This window comes from Rutilus rutilus, assembly GCF_951802725.1.
Source record: "Rutilus rutilus genome assembly, chromosome: 12".
In the NCBI taxonomy this organism is placed as follows: Eukaryota; Metazoa; Chordata; class Actinopteri; order Cypriniformes; family Leuciscidae; genus Rutilus; species Rutilus rutilus.
This window is the reverse complement of record NC_140217.1, coordinates 24,955,017-24,980,736: the sequence shown is the minus strand read 5'-3', so window position 1 is coordinate 24,980,736 and position 25,720 is coordinate 24,955,017. Positions and strand designations below refer to the sequence as shown.

General features: G+C 37.4%; 1 protein-coding gene across 3 annotated transcripts in view; it reads left to right on the top strand.

Annotated features, from left to right (window-relative positions):
* The window catches only part of pex5la (peroxisomal biogenesis factor 5-like a), a gene marked incomplete at its 3' end in the record, with an annotated part of 87,447 nt that overhangs the window by 34,904 nt on the left and 26,823 nt on the right, over positions 1-25,720 (top strand). For all 3 annotated transcript variants that reach the window (XM_084425611.1, XM_084425612.1, XM_084425610.1), the window contains exons 2-3: positions 13,703-13,807; positions 23,378-23,489. In XM_084425611.1, the coding sequence (XP_084281737.1) occupies positions 13,703-13,807; positions 23,378-23,489 (217 nt within the window). The remainder of the gene's footprint in view (positions 1-13,702; positions 13,808-23,377; positions 23,490-25,720) is intronic.

Here is a 25,720-nt window from a genome sequence, read left to right as displayed (position 1 = left end):
AACATGGAAATGCTGTTATCAGATATTTGCAAAATGTATAAAATATATTTATATATATATATTTTTTGAGGTATCAATAATGTAAAATACTCTAATGTTCTAATGAATTATTACATAGGAAATTTACTTTTTTTTTATTAAATGTATTAAATGAAGTTTTATAACAATGAAGAGATCTTAGTATAGCAGCAATGCTATATATTCGGATTGAGTCATTCTACTAATTTATTATAGCTAATGATGAACAATAGATTAATTGAATAATTAATAGAAATAAATATTTTTATTACTATAACTATTATTATTTACTTGCTCCTCATGCCCCCATGTGTATCTTTCTGCACCTTTAAGTTTATACAACCATACATACAATATAGCAACTTGTTAAAAAATTAAACGGATGATGTACAAAATTATTTTAAACAGTTTTGTGTATTTGGACATTGTATTGTATCGTACAATATTTATAATTACTTGTGTCAATTTTTCTCCTTCAAATAAAATAAATAAATACCAAAATTAAAATTATAATATGTAAATTATAACTCACTCATCTAATTAATAATTTTTAAATAATCAAGCTTTTTTTTCCATGGAATTATTAAATAAAACGACCCATTTCTGAGTTGGCTGTTTTACAATGTCCTGTTTACACTGATATTTTCACTGTCCAATCTAAATGTATATCTCTCATCAAATATATATGATATATAGGAGATATCTTTTAATAAGATGAGCTATACATTCACATAATCTGTGTTATCTAGTGACAAAAACATCAATTAACATCAAAACTGATTGAATAAATCTCACAAATTGTAATCTTCAGATAAAATATCAAAATTAAGAAGAGTAAAGCGTTTCAATAAATGTGCTAAAATGAAATTTAGTGGCCAAGAAGACAATAGCTCCATCTCACCATAAAAGTCCCATTCATTAATAGTAGCCCACGATTCTAAAGAATGAACTTTCAAGTCTAAGTTGCTGATTTGGTTTCATATAATGGTAAGGAGGTGGAAAGAAAAAAAAAAAAAAAAAAAAACTGTACTTCGAGTTAACACAACTTTAATTGGCTGGCATGTATTATTCTTAACTCTGCCTTCAGATGTTGAAGGTGCTTTTGTACACCTGAAAGTGCCCTGCAGGAGCTCTCTGAGTTTAGCATTAGCATTTAACATGTCGCCGAAGAACAAAGGAAAATGAGGAAGAAAGCTTTTACACAAACCTGACCTTTAAATTGTTCTTCTTTGGTTTAGTGAGTGGTAATGGTGTCTGCGGTGCAGTGGCGAGTAGCTCATTATCAAAATTACTTGTGCTGTACAATAAAACTTGGTCCAAAGAGACTCATGGAATAGACAGTGATGCCACATAACAAGTGTTCGGTGAGTCAGATACAAGAGGATGGCTATAGGCAGCAAAGCCAGCTGAAAAGAACTATTTACCGGCCACAACAAGCATCAGCCTGGACATCTTGATGCCTGCTAATTGCAGGGAACTGTCTTTTCCTCTAGCAAAAGAAACTCAATGTGAACTGGAATGTGTGATCTTGGACATTGCATATCAAGTGATTGTTTGCTTTATTTTGAATGTATCTGTTCAAATCTGAAAGGCATTTCTATACACTCAATACTTTTTTTTAACAGTATATATAGCCCCGTCAGTGAGGCTAAAATACCTATTTTTATTGATACTTAACCACAAATGTGTTTCTTTTAACTCATAGGATCTCATTTGGCATTGCCATTGTCGTGGAAATTCTCAACACGAATACAACCTACTTAACCTGACTTCTTTACCACGGACAATTTAAACAACTTGCAGTTGTTAAAAATACAATACTATACAATACTTCCCTGAAGTAAGGTGACGGCGTCCCGTCGATGAAGCTACTATCACTACCTCAATCACACATAGATGTTCTGCTGTTGTCTTTTGAGCATAGAATCTATTTCTCAGCTGCGCAGCATATACCTGACACGACTCCCAAGTTGCTCTTTGTAGAAATTAAGTTTTATTCACGGCCGGGAGACCACTAACAACCAAGTAAGTCTCCTGAATAGAAAGATACATGTACATTTATATCATACAGTTGAGTAAAAATCAATGTCACTCAAGTCTTCTTCACTGTGATTTGTTCTGGTGATTGGTTTGTAATGAGCTAAGCTAATCATATGACTGTTAGTTCTACTGTGTTAAGCACTTTTTGGTTAAGTATATATGGCCTTTGACCTGAGCATCCTTAGTCTGCATTTCTCTGTACATTTAATGTTGAAAATACCCATTACATAAAATATTTCTATCACACCATTTCTCATTTATCTTTTATTAAGGTATCAAATAATTGCAATTATAAAAAAAATATAAAAAAAACACTATCATGACTGAAAAACAGATTTACAAAATAGCTTTCTCTCAAAGTGAAGCAGTTAAAGGCCCCCTGAAATCAACATTTATGTTTTTTTTAGCTTCTCATCACATATTCTGTCCAATCAAATGCTCTCTAGAATCTAAAGCGTCCCGCAACTCCCACCCTTTATGCTATAAATACTACCTGGCCAAAGCGACATTGACACGTCATTGAGCAATATGGGTTGGAAATGTGTGTTCGGATGCTCAAACGCTCAAGTTTTATTCTGTTTTCTAACTGTGCGTTGGTTAAGAATGAAATGGCTAGAATTTATTCACACCTCTACTATTAAATCCAACGAATCATCAGCGCTCGGATTCGCTTCCATGGTGCTGTCAAGTACGACTTGCAGTCTGTGAGTTAAACTAAACGCTATTGGCTATTTGAAAAGGGGGAGGGGCCATGTAATATGTCCCCGCCTTATCTTCCTGTTTCAGTGGAAATGATGTCAACACATCATACAAAGCTACGCGTTCCAAGGCACTTCAGTGGGCCTTTAAATAAATCTTTATGAGTGAGTCAGCAAAAATTCTGATACATGGTCAATTGCAGTATATTGAAAATATAAGCAGTTTCCCATATATGGAAATGTATTATGTAATACATCGCATTATATTTTGCTATTGCCATATATTTTTGTTACTTAAGAGGTGAGACCTTGATTAGCTGGTTCAGGTGTGTTTACTGTAATTGGGGTTGGAGCTAAATTTTGCAGGATATATTTTGCCCTCCAGGAGCAGGATTAAACACCCCTGAGTTAGAATGTCCGAATTCATAGTCAAAAACAGCACACGAAAAGTACACAGATTATTTCCACCAAGATTCTGAATTGCATCAGATTGACACTTTACTATCCCATAAGGCCACAGGATAGGAGTTGTGAATGGCAGTAAAGCAAACCAACTGACATCGCAAGTCAATGACAACATGGCAGATGAAGTGCTAGATTTCCTTAATACTTCACACATTCATACAGAACATACTTTAAGTTCCTCATTAAATGTAGTATCTACTCAGTCAGGCTATGTTCACACTTAGCATCTTTTTTGACAAGAAAAAGTTGACAACGGCGTTTTTTTTGAAAAAAAAAAAAACGCTGGCAGCGTTCGGTTACAAATAGCAGCCGAGCGCGTCTTTTGTTGCTATAACAACAGCTGCAACAGTAGCCTAGTGCTGTGTGATGCAAAAAATGTCGAGAAAGAGAAAGTTGGCTCTTGCGTTGGCTTTTGAAGTTACCAGGGAGGAGAATGTCGGTTCACAAAGACGTTTGTGGGTGCACGACATTATACGGGGAAGGAAACTGTATGGTGCTCCATTTTTTCTTGTTGTTTTTGTTGTTATGGAAACGACAGGTCTCGCTACTCGCTTGTCATTGGTCAGCTGTCAAAAAGGCGCTTGACGTAGGGCGTTCTTTTCAGAAAAGTTTAACTTTTTTCAACTTAAAAAGACGCTCTGAGCTACAGAAAAAGACGCCGGCGGTGGCGTCTAAAAAAGCGCTCAGGACTTTTTTGAAAAAACGGTTTACTCCATAGGGTTATAATGTAGAACAGACGCTGGCAGTTTGAAAAAAGACGCTAAGTGTGAACATAGCCTCAGTATGCGATTTTTGGACACAGCTAATGTCTCTGTGAGAGTGAGTCACAGAATCATTCACTTAACCAATCAGTTCAGAAACAATGATTCAGTCAGGAACGAAACACCACTACTGTGTTGTTCAGAAACACAAATGGTAAATTTTGCTGTGGCAACTGGCAATTTTGTGTCTAAACATTGAAAAAAACATCTTTTTACTTTTTACTTTAAAGTTACTTGACTAATTTCTTTTTCTAAATAAATGAAATCACTGATACTTTTCCACCACCATCTCTGAAACTTGCTAGTATACATTCCAGGTGTACTAATCTACAGTATATCTCGGCATAACTATCTCTATACGTGAGCCCTCTTTATGAATAAAGTTGGTCAGAAATTATCCCATATTTGCAGAACAATGTATTCCATCTGCTTAGTCCCTGAAATGCTCTAATTAGATCAGCAGCAGAAAGTGCTCCCAGCACAGGGAGAAAATTAAAATCATTAAATGAGCGGGACTCTGCCGCATATTTAGGGCACAATTCTATGTGCTGCATGACGTACTGCTGCAGCTGCAAATTGGCATAAATGACCACATTGAAGAATTGTTTATATTTATAACACGGGACATGCAATCTCTCACAGCACTTCACTTTTATACCCTTTGTTAGAACTAGCTGTGACTGTAGAGCACTGTGGATTGTTGAGGTCAGCGGTTTGTATTAGGACACAGTGGGTAATGTAAATACATGAGAAGCACCTCTGAGAGCGTCAAGGCTGTTCTAGCTTTTTTAGGAGATTAGAACCTCTGCTGATACATCAGTCATAAACATTTAAAGGTGGCAAGCAGGCGTGACGCCTGATCCAGGATCTTTGAGCTCCATGAGGAGAAAAGTCTTTAGAATGGTTTTCTACAGTGGTGGTGTGGCCAAGCAAGGCGATGACTCTATATTTCTTATTTAATTTAATAAGGATCTTGACATTTTTACATACTATTCAGTACGTTTTCATGTCCCTACCATAGATATAACTCATAGGGCCCTATTATAACGATCTAAGCGCATGGTCTAAAGCAAGTTGACTTAAGGCGTGTCCGAATCCACTTTTGCTAGTTTAACGACGGAAAAAAATGGTTGGCGCGCCAGGCGCATGGTCTAAAAGGATTGTCCCTATTCTCTTAATGAGTAATGGGTGTGTTTTGGGATTTACGTAAGTTAAGCCAATTAGAGTCTCATCTCCCATTCCCTTTAAATGCCAGTTGCGCTCACGCCATGGCGGATTTACATGACAGATGTATCACCATTTGATAGTGTAAAAGACCGAAGGTGTCTCCAGAGCGCAAACGGAACTGCTCGTGCGCGAGGTAAAAGTGCTCAAGCAGACCATCTACGGGACAAGCCGGATTCCACCATATATTTATGTACACAATAATAATCTTTTACATTGTAATCCTTTTACTTTAAATATTTGCCATGTTTGTGTGCTGCTGTGCGTCCCTGTGTGTTTAATAAGCAGAGTACATTAACAATAACATAAATGTCAGTGAGTAGCAATAGATTTGATGAATGCTGTGAAGTTTTGTGGTATTAACTGGTTGGTTTCTAAAACATTGCATCATTTGACATTTCAAAATATCACAATTAAATCATGACGTCGAAAAACGTCCCGAAAAGCGCTGGCGATAAGCGCTCGCGATAATCGTCCTGGTGTGACGAGCCATCTCTTCCTGGATGTGGGAAGCCTGTGTCTCCGTCTTCTGCCTCTGTGTGCTCCACTCCTCCTAAACCTGTTGCCCTGGCTCCTGCACCTGCACTCCTTCCTCCCTCGATGTCAGCAGTGACCATCGGCCATTCAGCCTACGCAGCGAACTTGCGGGCCGGTTGTTGCTCTCTGGCCCTCCACCCCTTCAACTTCGGCCAGCTCCTCCCTCCCTCAGGCTCCGTCTCTGCCCTCGGTCGCTCCAGCTGGTCATTCAGTCCTCCACAGTCGACCACCATCTCAGGGGGTCGTCACTGTGGCTACGTCGCCAGATCATCGGAGTCCCTTCGCTACATCGGCTCTCCGGCTGCGCGGTGGGCTCCTTCCTCCATGACATCATCATCTCCGGTCGTCCCCGCAGGGGCACACTCTCACCTGTGGCCTGGGTCAGTAACCATCTTCCTCAGCTCAAGGCTCCTCTATGGATTTTACCACCATCTGCTCCACCCTGGACTTTTGTATTCCGCTCCCTCCTGGTCAGCTGTCCACCTCCAGAACCTTCTCCTGTGTCCTCTGCCTGTTTTGCCAACCCTTTGCCATCTCCTCATCCTCTTTGCCTCCTGTCACCACGGCGTGAGGACGTGCCTTCCAGGAGGATGCGTTCTGTCACACTCTCACACCACATGGACTCTTGTTTTCAGTCAGTACCGTTTAACCTTAGTTGGTTTGTTGTCATGGACACTCATTAGTTTCAGCTGTGCACTAATCAATCATCTCATTATCCTGTCACTATTTAAGTTCAGTTCTGTTTGTGTGACTTTATCTGGTCTCGTCTATACTATGGTTGTGTTGGATCGTGTAACTATGTTGGATTTAACCTGTGTGGATTATTAAAGATTACCTATTTACTCTCATCTTCATCTTCATGTGTGTTTACACAACCTGATCGTGACAACAAGGCTTTGTACTTCACTCGTGTTCCAATATTCACGTAAAACAGCATCACAGGCTGGACGATTATGACTGGATAGATATCGCTCGTCTAACCGGCTGTGAGCGAACTCACATCTCTCGCACCACCATGGCAAATCTAATCCAGTAGCTCGTCGTACGCAGGGCATGCAGGCTGTGAAGATTCAAAGACATCATCATCCTCAACAGCCATATCCTGCTCTTCTTAGCTTGAAGCCAGGAGCACACCGACTCGCTGCCGGATCAGAAGATGTGAGCGATAACACATTCTCATCCAGCAGTTTGCCCTCGTCAGCTACCAAAGAATGAGTTCCATACCTTTCTCGACTTCCTCCATCTGTAAACCCCATGATCTCAGTTTCCTCCTCGCTTCAGTTGCAGCAGGTCCTGATCCGTGGGGCGCATACGATTGTCCCAATTCCCTTGAGAAAAGGGACAAATGAGAGTGGAATTTCTCCATAGAGAAACTCGAGCGAGCATTCTCCTCACCCAATCAAATCATGCATAGCTCGTGTGTCATCAGGTGTCAGACACTGCTGAACGCACTTCCGGAAAGCTTTCGCTTCCATACTGCCTTCGACACGTCACAAACAAACGGCCTGAAGACAAGAAAGCGGATAACGTGTACAACAGGCGCCCTTTTATACTCTGGTCGCACCAGTTGTGTCGTCATAGGCTGTCGCCAGCCAATGTTATTGTCGTGTTTTGACACGTGCTTCAGAAAAAGGTCATGCTGGAGGCATTCCCTATTAGCGTCCTTGGAAGCAGTACGAGTTCCCATTCGAAAGGGAACCGTTAAGTTTTGTGCATTATTAAATAAATGAGTCCAATCTAGGCGCGAGAAATCAATTATATATTTTAAATAAACAACAACAGCGGTAAATGTTTTGTAACCGTTTGCAGAGTATGATTGAGCCGCGCATCTTGCAGCCTCACACTCACTGTAGTTTGTATAATACTGAATGTTGTATGAACGCAGCTGTATTAATTGCAAAATACGGGACTGACAAGCATATTCTAATGCTGCAAAAAATCACTATAATAGTCCAAATACTTGTGCTGCCGTCTCGTCGTTTTGAGGTAGGATAGCCCGGGATGCTTTTCAGATGCTCCTGAAATTGGGCTGCTGTGGTATGCCATTTCAGTTTTACAGAGCGTGCAGAGCACCATTTTATTTGGTCTCCGTTTAAAAAAAAATTCACAACTTTTTACCATATGGTTCTACGGGCTGACATAGTCTCAAGACCAGAAGCAGAGGAAGAAGAACGCCAGTGGAAACAATAGGTGCCTACGCACCTTCAGTGCTTGGCCCCTAAATATAGCTGCAAGCAGCAATTAAGGGGCCAAGAACAAAGAAGGCATAAGTCAAGTCATGCCAGCATGGCTGGGAGAATCAGACCAACTGCAACAATGAGTAATTTGTTTCTAGCCCTTACTGTTCAAAAGTTAGTAGCATAAACGTAAGTGAAACTTTGGACAGTTGGTCGAGCAAGAGTCTCTAACTTTCCTGCAAGCAGTTCTATGGGCTTCCATCCGTACCGTAAAGGTGCCAGAGTTTCTGGTTTCTAATTATAGTTTTTCTTTCTCTCTCTCTCATTAAAACCAAAGAAGTTAATCAGTTATTGTATATCAAGAGCAGGGACACGTTTGTGAGCATTTTGCTTTGTGATTTCACCGGAATGAACAGAGAGTCTCCGCAACAGCCTTAAGCGATAGATTGAAGCGCTCGTTTGTGTGAAGACTGTGCACGAGTGCCAAGAGAACACTGTTGCCTTCCGCCACTGATAACAGCAGGAACGAGCACTCAGCGTGATTTCAAAAACAACACAATCCAGCACCAGAACACTTCTTATTTAACACAAATGAATGAATTGTTAATCAACAGGAGATGTTTCTTTTGTGTAAGGTACATCCGTGCCGCAAGATGTTTCAAAAAGTGCTGGGGACAATATTGACGCTGGTAAAAAAAAGTAGTGGGGACATGTACACGCCTATGGCTGCCACTGACTTCCAGAGCAGAAGAAGAAGAAGAAGAAGAACACTAACGATTACAATAGGTGCCTAAGCACCTTTGGTGCTTCATTTCATGGCCACATTTACTTGTACAGACGTGTAATATTAGAGAAGCAGTGCTGTGTTTTGTTCACACACAATGGTGATTGGTCCTGAGTACAGTGGGCAGTCAAGGCCATTTAATATGAATGTTCTCTTTGAAGCTGCAGGCAGATCCAGCAAATTGACCAAGTCCTTCCAGGAGCTGAACTAGAGATGCATCAAACAGCCATGCATTATCCACGCTACTGTTACATAATCCAAAGACTATAGCAGAGTGCAAGCACCAGTTTTGGAGCAGTTCACCGGGTTGTGCACTATTCAGATTTGACAGGAGAACGCCTTTTAAATTAAGTTCCTGTATTTGAAGTAGAATTTATATTTATTTTTGTTATATATTTTATTGACCATAATGGAAGAACACTTAATTTCTCAGAATGCTCTAATACCCCTAAATCTTCAAAATGGAGCCGAACAACATTAAGCAGCTTACAACATTGAAACATAATTTTTTGTCGCAGAACTTGTGTTGGACTAATGAAATTCCTTCTGCTGTGCGTCTGTGTTGTATTTCTTTGAATTGCAGTTCCATAAAGTCCTTTTCCTCTCACCTGAATTCATCTTCCAATTCAATTTCCAGCTCATGAATAGAAAGGGGGCCACTGAAATCCTGAATTTTGCCCAACCCCATGTCACGCATCACAAATTAATCTTCCTAATTACTGCTAATTAAGTGAAATATATAAAACCCATGCTTTGTGTTTTGAAAGATCATTTAGATACATGAGGATTTACAAATGAGTGCAAATTTTGTGAAATATAATTTGTATACGTGACACATTGTGCATGCAAGAGACGTTAGTTTACACATTTGCATAAAAAGGTCGGAATACTAATGTTAAATCAACTGAGTGTAATTAATTATTTGAGATATCACCTTTTTGAGGATGTGATCAAATGTGGCAGACATTTTTACTCGTCAAGGAAACTATTAGTTCAGCACTACTGATACCAGCTGATCCCAGGCACTTGTGAGATTATTTACATCGTAAGCAGCCGAAATAGCAGCATTATACACACACTAGTAGTGCAGAATTTAGTTTGAGTTCATTTAAATTCAGTTTAATTGTCAATTCATTTTATAGCAGCAACATTTTTTCAAATGTGTTAGTAAAGACTTGCTGTTAATAAATTAATAAAAGCTGTTCTTTTGAACTTTGTTTTCATTAAAAAATCCTTTAAAATGTATCATGGTTTCCACTAAAATATTAAGCAGCACAACTGTTTTCAACATTGATAATATTAAGAAATGTCTAGCATATTAGAATGATTTTTGAAGGATCATGTGACATTTAAGACTGGAGTAATGGCTACTGAAAATTAAGCTTTGCCATCACAGGAATACATTACATAGGGCAGATTTTCTAATACAGCGATATCACAAAAGCATTCATAATTCAATTTCCATTACATTGTATTTACTTTTGGCACATTTTTCGAAACAGTCTTAACATTCTCTAAATTCTAAGCTCAATTGTCACAACTGTTTGCTGTAACATCAGAACTCTATTGCATGTCTGCAAAACGTAGTAACTTGCCCAATTCCTGTTCTAAAACCTAGTTATTGTGTCAGCAAATTGGCCAATGGCACCAAAATAAAGTGTTTTTGTCATCGTGTGAGTCACACTGATCAAAATGCTTCAAAGATGTTTTTTTCACCATGGAAATAGTTACATACAAATTTCATGTTTCTTTTCTACTTTTTATTTGACAGTAACTGCTTTCTATACAAGAATGTCAGTTTTGTCTGAGCATTTTAAATACAGATTCAGACAGTAGGTAAAAATTGACTTGGAAAAGTCAATACTGTAGTACACAAAAAGAAAATGAACATTGCAGAAATGCGTTACATGTAAACTGACATTTTTACACGCTCTATTAAGCATTTCTCTAACATAATTTTCAGTTTAAATGTAACACATTTCTACAAAAATAAATGTACTGTAAAATTTCAAATGTATTTATACAGTACTGACGCTGCTGCTGTTCAGAGTTGTGATGTCCTTGTTCAAAAATGGTGGTGATTGTGCTGTCAGCAAACTCCATATAGCAGACATTACAAACATTCCATGTCATAAATATTTATGGAATATAACATGTCTAACAGATTTTGATCACTGAATAAATCAGTTTGCATTTGAAGGCTCACACGATGAAAGAATGTTTAGAAGTTGTGAAGAGTTTGACAATTTCACTGAGAATCAACAAGCCATGTGCATTTAGTTATTGTGCACATTGTAGACAATTATACTTTTTTGCACACGTGCCAAAACACATGCAATTTGCTTAAATCAATAAGAAATTCAATCTGATGTGAACAAGAAACGAATTGTTCTAAACTTAGATTTGAAATTGTTTTGAGAAAAAAAAAAAGTCTCATTTGAGAATTGAACCTAGGCGACTGAGAAAAACTGTAATTAAAATGTTGTCTATAATCCTTTCTACATAAGAATAAGACAATTATTTTAGTATCAGTCTGATGTGAAATGTTAAATATATTTTTTAGAGCTATTAAAATGGCATTGGGGTCTCTTCGACTGCAAACAGAACATGAGGGTTTATTCATAGGGCAACAGGGCAAAGATGACAAAAAGAAATCATGAGGCAGAGAAGACTCCTCACTTTGTAAGGACTGCTTACATTTTTAATTAAAAAACACTTATATCAGTCAACTAAGGCGTGTTTTTCGTCTCCTTTAATAGCATTAAGTTCTCTGGAGAGATGTCTCAGCAGGTCACGTACACACAATGGCACTGGACCATAAGACACAATCACAGGGTAGAGCGAATGAATTGAGAATTGAGAATTGAGCACTTCTTGTTTTAAGAATGACGACAGTGTGATTCAGAGAGAGAGATTACTTTTCTTATCTCTAATGGCAGTGCCATGCTAGATTAGACCGTAAGGGAATACATTTTATTGAAAAAAGATGGCTGGAAAGTTTTACGGTGCAAATTGTGTGTGTGTGTGTGTGTGTTTTTTTTTTTTATTGAATTAGATTTTGCAAAGATGCAGTATTTAATCTTTGAAATCTAATGCTGATGTCACCACACCAAACTAGATTTTGAGAGGTGGATGTTTTATTTGAGTGTTCAAATTGCTAGTTGACCAGATCAGATTTTTATTGCAGCAATGCATGAGACTTTAGCAATGGATGTTTCACCATTGATCATGTTTTTAAAAGATGAATTGATTTTCAAAGAAATTCTGTAATTTTTTATTTTTATAGTTATTGGAATTTAATTAGTAATTTATTGTTTTTATTTAGAAAAGCATTTTTTTTTTTTTCACAAGATAAACTTTGAATGTTGGCTTTACAAAGCCTTATTTGAAAGTGTTGAAAAAAGGTTTAAAATGACTTGAAGTTTGAAGCATTATAGGCCTTACAGAACGATAGATAGATAGATAGATTGAATGACAGAATGATAGATAGATAGGCAAATTAAGGCAATGTTATGTATTTGTATATTTGAGAGTTTAACATACAGTCGTGCTCGAAAGTTTAATGTTAATTAATAATTTTGACAATATAAGAGGGATATATATATATATATTATAACTCGTTCAAAAGTTTACATATCCTTAATTCTTAATATTGTGTTACCTGGATGATCAATGACTATTTTTTAGTTTTGTGATGATTGTTCTTGAGTCCCTTTTTTGTCCTGAACAGTTTGTCCAAAGAAAAAATACTTCAGGTCCTGCAAAATCTTCAGTTTTCAAGCATCTTTTGCATATTTGATTTGAGGACAATTGATGGACTCAAACACAACTATTAAAAAAGGTTCAAACATTCACTTTTGAACAGGTTTTCAGTAATTTATTACTGCCCTTCGGAAGCAACAGAAGATACTTACATGTTTTCAGGAAGACAAATTAAGTACAATTTACCTTGATCTTCAAATTCAAAAGTTTTCACCCCCGGCTCTTAATGCATCGTGTTTCCTTCTGGAGCATCAGTGAATGTTTGAACCTTTTTTTATTGTTGTGTTTGAGTCCTTCAATTATCATCAGTGTGAAAAGATGGATCTCAAAAGCATAGTCACTGCTGGAAAGGGTTAAGATATGCAAAAAATGCTGGAAAACTGAAGAATTTGCAGAATTTAGATTTTTTTTAACTGCTCAGGACAAACAAGGGACTCAAAGAACAACCATCACAAATCCCATTGTGGATCATCCAGGTAACGACACACAGTATTAAGAATCAAGGGTATGTAAACTTTTGAACAAGGTCATTTGTATAAATACAGCTATTTTTTTCTTTTCTTTTTTTTCTTGTAGACTATGTAAACATCTTTTATGTAAAATATGTTATCCAGGACAGTACTAAATAAAAAATAACATGCATTTTGTATGATCCCTCTTATTTTGTTCAAATAATTACTGTAACATTTGACAGATTCTGCAATGTGTATGTAAACATTTGAGCACAACTGTAAGTGTTCTCAATTTCATAAATTCACTGGACACTGCATTTACTCAGTGCGAGTTTAGCCAAGCTGAACAGAGCTGTCCAATTCAATTTAACCCGTTATGTAACTTGTCCTTGGAGCAATAGGGTGCCTTCTTCCCCAGGGGAGGCAGTGGTTGAATCCTGAAGTGACTAACTGTTCAGACTGGCCATATGTCTCTGTCTCTGTAGTTCAGATAAAAGCAGTTGACAACAGCCACCCTTATCACTTGCATGACTGCGGTGGCACTCCATCACGTAAAGTAAAACCCAGGGTGACGTGAGAAAGAATAAACTGTCATTCCATACAGCTGTTTCATGTGTGGCTTTAGGCAGTGTTTCCTTTTGCTGTGTTGTTGACACCCAGTGTGATCATATTAATCTTTTAGAATATAAAATCTTTGAGCCTTTAAGCACCGTAGGACGAATAATACTTGGAATATCTAAATATTCTGTCCTGACACAAGGCATTGTTGATTTCACTGTTGTAGGGGAAAGACTCTAGGGCTGCAGATAAGACCGTTGCCATGGTCCTGAAGGAGATACCCAATAAGGCGTCCTCAGAAGGCAAACCCCTCCTCACGGTGACAAACAAGGTGGGCAGAACTACTGCAGCTACCGCAAAATCGAAATGATGATGATAACCAATGGCAAGGCTTTGACCATCACATGTCTAACCTCTACCATTTAGCCAAAATAAAAACTGCCATCATAAATGTCTAACCGACAACACAGCTAACACTGGCTTTTTTAAATTTCATAGCAGCTCTGTTAGGTATAAAATTGAGCTTTTCACATCAGGCAAGGCTTGTCACTGGCAATAGAATGGGGATAATACAATAGAAATGATAATTTTAGATTGACACATGGGACACATGAATTTTATCGTAGCCTTACAGTATGTTTAGTGATTTTACACCACAACCACAATATAGATCACATATTTAAGATGTAAATATAGGGAAAGACTTCACCACATGCTTCTAAATTGTAATATACCCTAATAAGCAGTTCAATTTGATATATTTAATGTTATTTTACAAATATTTTACATAGCAATGTACCATATATCAGTAATGTATCGGACTATATTTTAATTGTGCATCATTTCCACCTATATTTTCCACTCATTTTGATTACCATTGCAGTCATCAAATAACTAATAATGTTCCAAATCCCAAAATGAACATCCATTTTTCATATTGCACTTTATATTACCATGTCTAAATTCATTTCACTTAACAATCATTTCAAACTATTCATTTGATGCTGGAACCTTTCTGGCAAAATACATTTCCTTGCTCTTTAGTGGTTGATATGAGTCTAGTGTCGTAGCTTTATAGCTCATCTTGTTGTTGCCTGTGTGGTTTGTGGCTCATTCTGTGTTTAAATATTTTAGTTGGTGTAACTGTCATCTGTGTAGTATAAGTCTCTGTGTTGAATTGATGCCATACAGATTCGGAACTATTCAATAATAAAATAAGCTTTTTAGCACTTAACTGGCACGATTGGCATCCACTCTTGCTTCACCAGTCACCAAATGACAAATTCAAATATACCTTTGTAAAGTATTTAGTGGTTCGTTTTGTAATCAGTCGAGAATCAACAGACCAGTGACCTGAAGCCAACTGCACTCCTTTGCTTTATCCATAATAGCGTGAAGGTTAGTTCATTTTCAAATCAGGTGAGATCGAACATGGCATGTGAAGCACAGCATCGTTCCTCTGTGTAAAGTCTTGTCAATACTGATGCCAGAGTGTTATCAGATCAATACTGACCTATTTAACACAATGTGGAACCTGTAGTAACTTCAGTCTTGTGAAACAACTAATTGTCCGAATGAAAAGTTGATTTCACTGGCACATGCATGTCATTCGGTTATATTAGGGTATTTATAGCAAAAAAAAAAAAAACTTGAATAATGTTCTGTTGAGAAATTATCACATCTTATACTCTGTGTCCCTAACCAATTTAATACTGTGTATATTTAAACACCTGCTGTCACTTCAAGAAAATTACAGAACTTACCGGGTAGACTGGCTGAAGAGAAAGATTTTATAATTAGCCAAACACACTGTGTGAATGACATAGGATAATAGAAAGCAGGTTTTTTTTTTTTACTTGATTGAAAACACTTCGTCATTGCGAGAACCAGGGGTCCTTATTTAAATGTTTGAATGTTTTTTATTTATTTAAATTTGACCAAATGAACAACCATGCTGGTGTTGCATAAACATTTTCGGTTTAAATATACAGGCAATTTATCACTCGAGATAAATTAGTAAAGGTATGAATTTTACAGCAAAATACCTCTGAAAATCATTTCTTCATACATAATGCAGTTGTGTACATTCATGCTGTTATTTATAACACTAATAATTGCCTCACATGAGCTTTTACCTCCCTCAGCTAACCTCCCTAACTCTCCCCCTTAAGACTCCCGCAAGCTAAACTGGTTCCAGGTCCCCTTGACAACAATATCTTGGAGTTACCACCAGGAGCTAAGCCCACGTGACACAATTAGTTGAAGTTTTCCATGACATAATTCAGGATATGCCCTCTGAATGCTTGTGTTTTGATAAAGCGTATAGCTGAGAAGAACTGGGGAGAAAAAATCTATTTTATATAGATAAGAAGAAGTCCGTCAACATTATTTTTCTTACATTACCAATTAGTGAGTTTATTCTGTTTTACAATACAATACAAAATGTAAAATAAATTCAAAGGGGGGACGCTACAAAGTTATGTTACTTAACCACTAAACATTTAGCTAATGTTAAACTAGACACAAAATAGGTGTCGTTTTAAAGCTTAGCCTAGATGTGATCTTTAAAATCATCGTACACAACAGATATAATTGTGTCATGTATCAATGAAAGGTCTCAACTAGCATATGTGTTTCAGTTTGAGACCAAACTATACCTATATAACTATACTATAAATAAGTATTTTTATGAAAAAAACACAGCTGATGCATGTGTAAACAGTATACACATAATGGCTTTTGCGCCATGTTTTTGTTTGTAACTTCGTGAAAAATTAGTAAACCAAAGTAGATTGCATATTTTATTTTAGAGCAGGTGGTCTCGAACAAGCCCAAACATAACATAAGCCGATGCGTAGATCTCAGAGTGGCATGACATGCTGCTTGGCTACAGCTATAGGACTTCCGGGATCCAATAACGTCGCTATCATGACAGTGTGTTCCAAATTGAAAGTTCAACCAGTGGAAACTGGGGCTGTGTCCGATATACCCCTATAGGGCACTATTTGAGAGGATAGCCATTTGTAGTGGTGCCCAAAACCATAGTGAACGTTAGAGTGCACTCAGTCAATCCCACAATGCACCGCAATAACGAGTGTACAACTGATGCATGGTGACGTAGTGCCTTTCCCCCTTGGTAGAAATCGTATTCCCGGGGGGGTAGAAATCACGCTTCACTGGGCACCGCAATACAACCAAAAAGAACACTTTCGCTTTCATGATTAAAGGAGCAGGGGCTCAACCACTGAGTCTCTTATATTAGTGGTTATTTAATCTATGTATTTTTATTGTGGCATTTACACAAGTAAGTAGTTCTTATGTTCAGTAAAATCACGTTTTAAGTTGTTTTTTTTGGCCCCTTGGTTAATTATGTTTCGAAATAAACGGCTAGCTTACCTAATCCATTGCATGGCTTGAAGATATTAAAGGTTGTATCAGTGATTTCAGGCCCCCAAAAAATATCACATTCATCTAATCTTTCCTAACGATCCGCTAGCTACCCGCCCCATAAGCATGCCGTCAAAAACCCGCGTCTCTGTAGGCAGCCTAGGCTCAGAGATCAGCACACAAAAACAATTGGTTTCACCAACCACTCAAAAACCAAAACAAATAGTGTTCCAACCAATCACCGACGGGGAGGGTGTTGTGAGGTTTTGTGCTCGTGCACGGCTGCACGCGAAGTCGGAGCTGAAGAAGAAGCTGGCTCAAAACCTCACAACACCCTCCCCCTGTCGGTGATTGTAAGTTACTGTCTAAAGTGTAAGTTACTCCATACTAACTTTTATGTCGTATTAACGATATTGGCAAATGTATGTGCATGTACATACAACGACAATAACCTAATACAATAAATTAATCCCCCAAAAAAAACATAAGAAAACGCTTTTCGAACATCTTCTTAGAAATGTCAACAAGTCAAAAACGCCAATTACCGCATTTTATCATACTGTCTATGCATTTAATAGCTTTCTCTACTGCTTCTCTGTGTTTCTTCTGCACATGCGCAGAAGTTTTGTTTGGTTTAGCATATCTATAAACAGTACTTTCAGAATCTGCAATCGTGTTGAACAAAATCTGCATGTAAACATAGTTAAAGGTGCAAAGTAATTCTTTAGCTAACTAATTTAGCGTCTCTGTTTCACGCTGCACTGCCATCTATCGACGTGAATCGGCATGATCGATGAGTTTAATGTTACACGGGTACCAACGAGTTTTAGAGAGCACGGTTTACAAAAAAATTATTCCCTTACCTCCTGTCCAACAAAAAGAAGCTACTTATTCATCACTACTCTGGATTGTCTTCATCGTCGAATCTTTCCACCTTGTGTATCCAAAGTCTTCTAACTTCTGTTACTGCGTCTAACTTACAGGTCATTCATTCAAGCAATCAGTACAGGTAACGCTACGCATTCTCCCGTTGTCTCTTCTGGTAAAGCACGATAAAAAGTTCGTTTCACTTTCTTATTTTCGCTCTTTGAAGCCAAATTACCAATTACCAAATTATTATTACCATTACCATTAACAAACGGTGCCAAGTAGGCCTACACTACGCAGCAGCTAACGGGCGTGAGGATTCTCTCCGATGTTTAGTGGTCACGTCATGGCGAAGAACATTGTCATAATAATTTAATTTAACTTTAAAGTCGGCATGAAACGTAAGTTGAGATTGTCATTTTTTCCTTGTTGTGATGTATATCCGAGTGAAACGGCTTCTGAAATTAGAAAAAAATGTAGGGCGGGGCTTGATTTCGTCCTTCGGGAATTGATTGGATCGTTGGAGGTTGGGCGTTGCAAACAAAATGGAGGCAGATTTGAATGTCAGTTTACATTCAGTTGTGGAGGATTTCTCTCCACCGGACTCCCCCACCGTTACCCTCACATTAAGGATTTTTTATTGAGGAGCCCAGCTACGAGAACGAAGACAAGCAGCTAAATTTTCAGGCAGGAATCAGACCATATTTATATGAGCCTCCCGCGAAACGAGACAAACACCGATAGCCGCACCCTCATCGGCTCTGGCCGCACCCTTTCGCCATGGCTAGGTCATCAGACCAATCAGGCATGACTTCCCTAATGAATATTCATGAGTCTTCCCCTACCATCCTGGGAAAAAAAAATATCGCGCACAATTTGGTTTTGGCTCAATTATAAAAAATTTTTTTTTTTTTTTTTTTTTTTTTTACACAAGCAACATACACATATCTGCTACAAATGAAGTTTTTTTTTCTAGGACCTACCATTTTCGTACAGTTGCACTGAAAGTGACAGAAGTGCAAATGTTACAACTTAACTTAACACATCATAACAGACAGAGGGGTTAGTTGTAACACACATAATTCAGTATTATTTTATCTGTATAGTTTGATATTGTTTGTGCATCTGTATAGATAGGTATCCATACATCCATCCCTCATCCAATCATCCTTATTATGGATCAATGGATAGAGATATGAAAGGGCTGCACAGTTTTGTAATAAATAAATAAATAAAATCATCAAATATTGTAATTGCTATTTAATTATATTTGTGTGTGGCAGCTGCATGCAAAATTATTATTAATAATAATAATAACAGTAATAAAAAGAGCTCAAAATCACATTTTAAAGGGTTTATTGCATGTTTATTTTAAATGAAGTTTCATGTAACAAAGTTCGGGAGGAGCACGTTCAGGTAATCAACCAATCAGCGCAAGAGGAAGCTGGTATAAATAAAGCCTTTCCTCACCTTCAGTCTCACGACAAGTTTCTCAGCATCCCTCCACCACCCCATCACCTCACACTCGGCTGGGTCTACCCCAGTATAAGGGGGGAGTACTCTGGGTTCGGGCCAAATTCCGAGCTCGGAGCCCTCCCCGGACAGCAAGCCAAATACGCATAAATACTACATCAGATTCCATGTACGTGTGAACTCGTGAAGTGATCAATGCATAGTTAACAAATGTGAAAAAATCATACTTTGACATTTAAATTCCAACATCGTTTGTGAAAGTCCAGCAAAGTTAAATGTGGCAAAATAAATATATAAATAAATACTCAAACCTGAAAAGTTGTGTGGCTCCCTATTTTCATTTCATTGTCATTGTACACTTGGCGGCTTAGTTGTAACACTGTGCTACAACTAACCCCGCTGGGTAAAAAATAGTTTAAGCCTAGATAACAGTTGCTAGGAGTTTCTGACATGTTTCAAAATGATGCTATGTTTTAGCCAACAAGACAGTGATTAAGGTAAATATAAAGTTAGATTTGGTGACGTACACACCTAACTCAGAAACCGGAAAAAAAAAGTATGATGAAAAAATTTACTTGCATGGTGTCAAAACACTCTTTGTCCAGTATCTTCACGAAATCTTTTCAAAACTTTCCACAAATCCGCGGGAGACCGTCTTCTGGCAGCAAGAGAAAAAGAGTGGAAACACAACTGCTTGACCCTGACTAACTATGTAAAAGGTCCGTGTTACATTTAACCCCGCGTTAGATTGTGCCCCGTGCTCCCCAACACCATTCACAAAAACAAAGCTTAATTCTTAATGTGTAAAACGTTTTCATTTAGCACCAAACTGAATGCACCTTTAATTGAAGACACGCCAGATGTGTTTCCTTCTCTCAGACAGAACAGCCCGTCAAATTCTCTCTCAGACAGATTGCTACTGAAATAATCAGACTAAGTTAATTAAGTAGTCAAACTGTTGTGGAGTGTGACAGTAGTTATCTGCTCCAATTACAAGAATGAGTTTTGTCCCCTAATAATTCCTATTAATGTCAACAACCAATTTGTGCCTGAAGTGAAAAACATTTTTAAAGGGAATACAGAGTAATCTAATTAAGTTGAAGAGCCTTAAATATTTCCAAAATAATTCTCCCCCTCTCATTATGGCCCTTGTTCTGCTGGCATTCACAAGGGAGGAAGTTATGCTTTTAGAATAAGGCTTAGAGGAGGAAAATAAAAGTGAGCTCAAAATCCAGCTCACCTGTAGTGATAAAACATCAGAACTGCTGTTATATAACCCAGCCTGACACTTCAAAATGTTCAAATGCTTACTGAACTTTCTGCATGCGAAAGAAGTCAAAGACAACAGAAGACAGAGTGCCATCATTGTCTTCCCTTTAATAAAAAATGTACAAGGTGTTGTAACAGCAGGAGTTCAGCTTGGGTAACATCAGGCATTCTAGCCAGCAAAGGAATAAATCTCGTCCGACACAAGGAGAGCCAGAGTTGTCTGTCCAACCCAATTAAGACTGCTGGGTCAGCGTTCTGGCACAGCCTCTCACAGCAGGAATGTTCTCCCAAGCGCTCTGGCCAACATACACTGCTCGTGTTATTCATGAATATTCAGTATTTATTTCAAAGCTTCTGTCAAGCTACTGTAAGTAGAGATCACAAACCCCCGTACAGTCGCTAGTTTGAATATATTTAATACACCAGAAAAGCACAGATAGTTTTTGCTCAGAGAAGTATTATCCATTTTTTCCATTATTATTAATTCAATTGTTTTTCTATGTCCATCTCTAAATTAATTCCAGCTGGACTTTTTGTCTCTATGGTCTTATTTAAGCCCCGGACAAATTAAAAATAAATCCGAGGGAAAACCTTTATTAAAACCTTTATCCCGAGGAACCTTTAATTAAGCCAGTCTTGAAAAGTTGAAAAGCCAGTCAGAGTTTTCAATTTATAGTTCTTCTCAGTTTGCATTAAATGAAAACCACGCAACAGTCTATAATTTAGGCAGCGTTGCTTGAAGAATCTGTTAAGTCCATACATAGGACATGTGAATGTGACATGAAATTACATGTGTGCTGTTTTACAACCAGCAGCGTTTTGAAGATACAGCCCTCTATTTGCAGGAAACATGTCAGCAACATGCAAACCAGGGATGTTCAGAGCTTCATCAATGCTGGGGCACAGGCTCCTCAATAATTAAAAAAAGTGTCTTTTTTTCCTAAAGGATTCTCACCCCAGGTAATTTGTTTGCAAAAAACAGCATCAAAGCTTTCAATTCATGTGACTTTTAGAGAAGCATATTTACATTCTCTTGAATACAGTTGTGTAGCATCAATACATCTGGGCTACAAATGCTTTCATCAGTTCAATTTAGTATCTAAAACCTAATTGCTAACTGTAAGCTACACACACTACTGTTCAAATGTGTGGGGTCAATAAGATTTTTACCGTTTTTTAAATCAATTATTTTATTCAGCAAGGATGCATTAATTTGATGAAAAGCAACAGTAAAGACATTTGTAATGATTTCTATTTAAAAACTTTCTATTCATCAAAGATTGAAATGTGTGAATGTATCATGGTTTCCACAGAAAAATATTAGGCAGCACAGCTGTTTTCAATATTGATAATAATAAGAAATGTTTATTGAGCACCAAATCAGCATTGAATTATTTCTGAAGTATCATGTGACAGTGACAAATTGAGATACAGGAATAAAATGTATTAAAATAGAAAAAAAGTGTAGCCCAAGAATATTTCACTATCTGTTTTTTACCAACAGATAGTGTTGTATAATCATATTATCAACCTCAAACTGTAGCTTTACAATCTAATTAGCAAACAGGCAGAAGCTAAAATAATAGTTTAGTTTTTAAGCATTAGCTGTATCTATTCTGTTCGTTCACAGCATGTTTAGTGACTTTTGACCTTTGAAACACAAATACAAACATTGCATTATGTTGTTACTGGTGGATATGAACACAGTTAACTAATTATGTTAACAGACAACTTTTAAAAGCACCATTAAATGTGTCAGAAACCCATGTACTAAATTTGTACAAAGCAAAATAATATAGGCCTACACAACAAATTGAAATAGCTTCTTATTCAGACATTAGCAAGTGTTAGCTTTGTAGCTAGCTGCATTCCAGTCATGTAGTCACATAAGCAGTCTGCACAACAACAACAAAAAAGAGAGAAGAGAGGAGGAGTCCAAGGGGGTGAAGATGAAGATATAAATGAAAAGAAATGTTTGCCTCAGCTGGTGTGATCAGCTTTGTGTCTTAAATCGTGTAAACAATGGAGACTATCAAATGCAATTAAGCCTGTTTAACGGGCCCTAATATGGTCTACTTTTTAGAGGATCTATCAGTAAAATTGTACTACTTTTTACCCCAAAAGAGTCTAGCAACGCCTCTGATGCAAATCTATACGGACACACAAATAAGCAAAAATAATAATAATTACCATGTACAATATATGTACTAAGAAAAGAATGAATTTATCCACATTGAGCACACAGATTAAGCATCAGGAACCTCTTTAATGTTGCAAATGCGTGTCTTTTTAATGACTAAAGGATTGTATTTTCAAAAGAGTGGTAGTTCAGGCTTAAAAAAAATGCAGATATGCTGTAGCCATGCACTGACCACAACAGTGCTCTCCTCCGATGAGACTGTGGCATGGCTGAATGAACACTATGAGAACAACCAGATGATGATTGATGTGTTTTTTTCCATTCTGTTAGACACAAGGCCACCTCTTTGCCTGTCTCTCAAGAGAACGTATACACACATTCTGTCACATAGCACACATAGTACACTGATGGGGGCTTTATAAAGAAAGTCTCACACCTTGTCATAATTACTTTCATCCACAATTTACTTGGACCTCTAGAAAAACAAGCACGACACGTGTACTATTTGTGATTTTACTGGTCTGCTTTCTCTCTGTTTAAGTGAGAAAGGGAGAGAGAAACATCCCCAGGGACATTTGTCAGAAGGGGGCAAGGTGAGAATTGCCGTCTCAGTCCTGTAAATAGGCAGGAGCTGTAAGGGTAGTGACTACCAGCGTTACCAATCACATGCAGAGATGGAGGCTGGGTGCAACTCAAGCAATAGGAGAACAGGAGGCCAAGTATATTAATGTTGATCTCATCGCACTCTTTTTCTTGATTTTTCAGCTGGTGAGCGAGCAACAAGAGAGCCGTCCCTTGCTGAGCCCTTCCATCGATGATTTCCTCTGCGAGACCAAGTGTGATGGAGCTGCCCGCCCAGTAACATCCAACACAGCAGGTACCAGAGATTCTGACCTTCCTGTAGTTCCTCAGCCATCCTGCTTCTCCACTATACTATACTCCCCTGCACAATACTATTATGCTATACTAATTCAGAAATTTTTAAAGGGTCCTATTAAACCCCTTTACAAAGTCTTGAACAACTAAAAAATGTTTTCATGCTTGATTGTTCAAAAAAACGCATTATTTTTCCAATTATAGCTCCTCTCTCCTCAGTCTGGCTCGAACACACCGATTTCGATGAAGCCCCTCCCTCCGAAATACGAAATGTGCTGTGATTGGTTAGTGCTTAGCTCATGTTCGGGGAAATGTCCCTTCCCCTCCATAACTGCAGGTTCTTCTCTAGTGTAAATATTGAGGATTGCTTAAATTTCAAACCAGTTCGAGCCCGATTCAGACCCTGACAATGTTAACGAACAAGATGATCGTGCTGAATGGATAAAAATGTTCTTATACATTATAGATACGATGTTATCCACCATTTAATTGTGATATTTGTGGGAAAACTGAGGTAATACAAACAGTAATCAGTTATCAGTAACAAAACCATGGTTAATTTTCCTAAGGAGAGGTGAACCATCTTACAAAAGCGAGAGCTTACAAAAGCAACAAATGGTGGAAAAAAACAGTCTCTTTGACATAGCGACAACACTGTCTTCTCTAATGCAGCTCAGCTCAGGGCGGGATTATTTAAATGAGTAACATTGTGATTTCATAAGATCCGGAAAAATCACGTTGTAGTCCAAACGAGCCGTTCGTTGTAGTTCTTGAAAAGTGGAATCTGTTAACTGTTGGAGTGGACTTTGAGCTTTGTAACCTTGCAGATCTTTTTTATGCTCAAACAGCAACATTGCACTAACTGAAGTTGAAAATGTGGAAAAGCATAATAGGAACCCTTTAACAACATTTACAATATAATCAGATTTTTAAGAACCAAAACCAACAAGCATAGCATATTAATTGGATTTTTTAATATAAATTATACTACCATTAAAAAGTTTTGGGTCAGTAAGATTTTGGTTATTTAAATTAATACTTTTATTCAGCAAGGATGCATTAAATTGATCAAAAGCTAGATCAAAGTCTTTTATACTTTTACAAAAGAATTCCATTTAAAATAAATGCTGTTCTTTTGAAATTTCTATTCATCAAAGAACCGTAAGAGAGATGTATCACGGTTAACATTTTTAAGCCATCACTATATGTTCAACTGTGATGATAATAAGAAATGTTACTTTAAATAAGCATAGCATCAGGATCACGTGACACTGAAGACTGGAGTATAGCTGCTGAAAATTCTGCTTTGCCATCACAAGAATAAATTACATTTTAAAACATTTTACAATACAAAACAGCTGTTTTAAATTGTAAAAAATGTTTAACAATATTACAGTTTTTACTGTATTTTTTGATCAAATAAATGTAGCCTTGTTGAGCATTAGAGACTCCTTTCAAAACCATAAAAAAACTTACCAACTCTGAACTTTTGACAGTGTTGCCCTACAGTGAGAAAACATATTTTATTAATATTTCATAATATTTTGTTGTCCAGTCATTTTCACCTTCTTCCCAGCATGCATACTTGTACAAAAATAGGAGAAATTGTAACACTCCATGGAAACTAGAAATGGACCAGCCTAAAAATACTGCATGGTTTGAACTTAAAAAAAAAAAAAAAAAAAAAAATTTATCAGTGTTATTCCTGATTGAAATTCAAATTGATTAAAATAGATGTCTTTTCATGACTGGAAATAGCTGCCTGGTGGAGTTACCATGATAACTGCAGAGTTGAATGATTTTAAAAACCTAAATAGTTAATTTTCAATTCAGTCAAGACATTTACATAATTTAATTAAGTAAATTATAATTAAACAAAAGACATGCATACCGTTGCCTTATCAAACTTTAAACTAATGCCACTGTTCAGACAAGTGTGTGATATTTTTGTGTAGCCATTAACATGGCAAACCTCAGTGGTGGCTGCTAACACCAGATATCGCTCATGCTTACGTTTCTACCTAATTCGTTCCTAACAGATGCTACATTATATACATCTTCACCACTGATTAGCGGAGCTGACAGACACATTGCTAAATGAGGAAGTAAGTGGCCTCTCACTGCATGACAGCTGTATACGTGAAGTTCACACTGAGAGGTTGAGTAAAACTGCATCCTGTCTTGCCTACACCACAAAGCAATTAAGACAACCACTACTACTCCCTATAGACT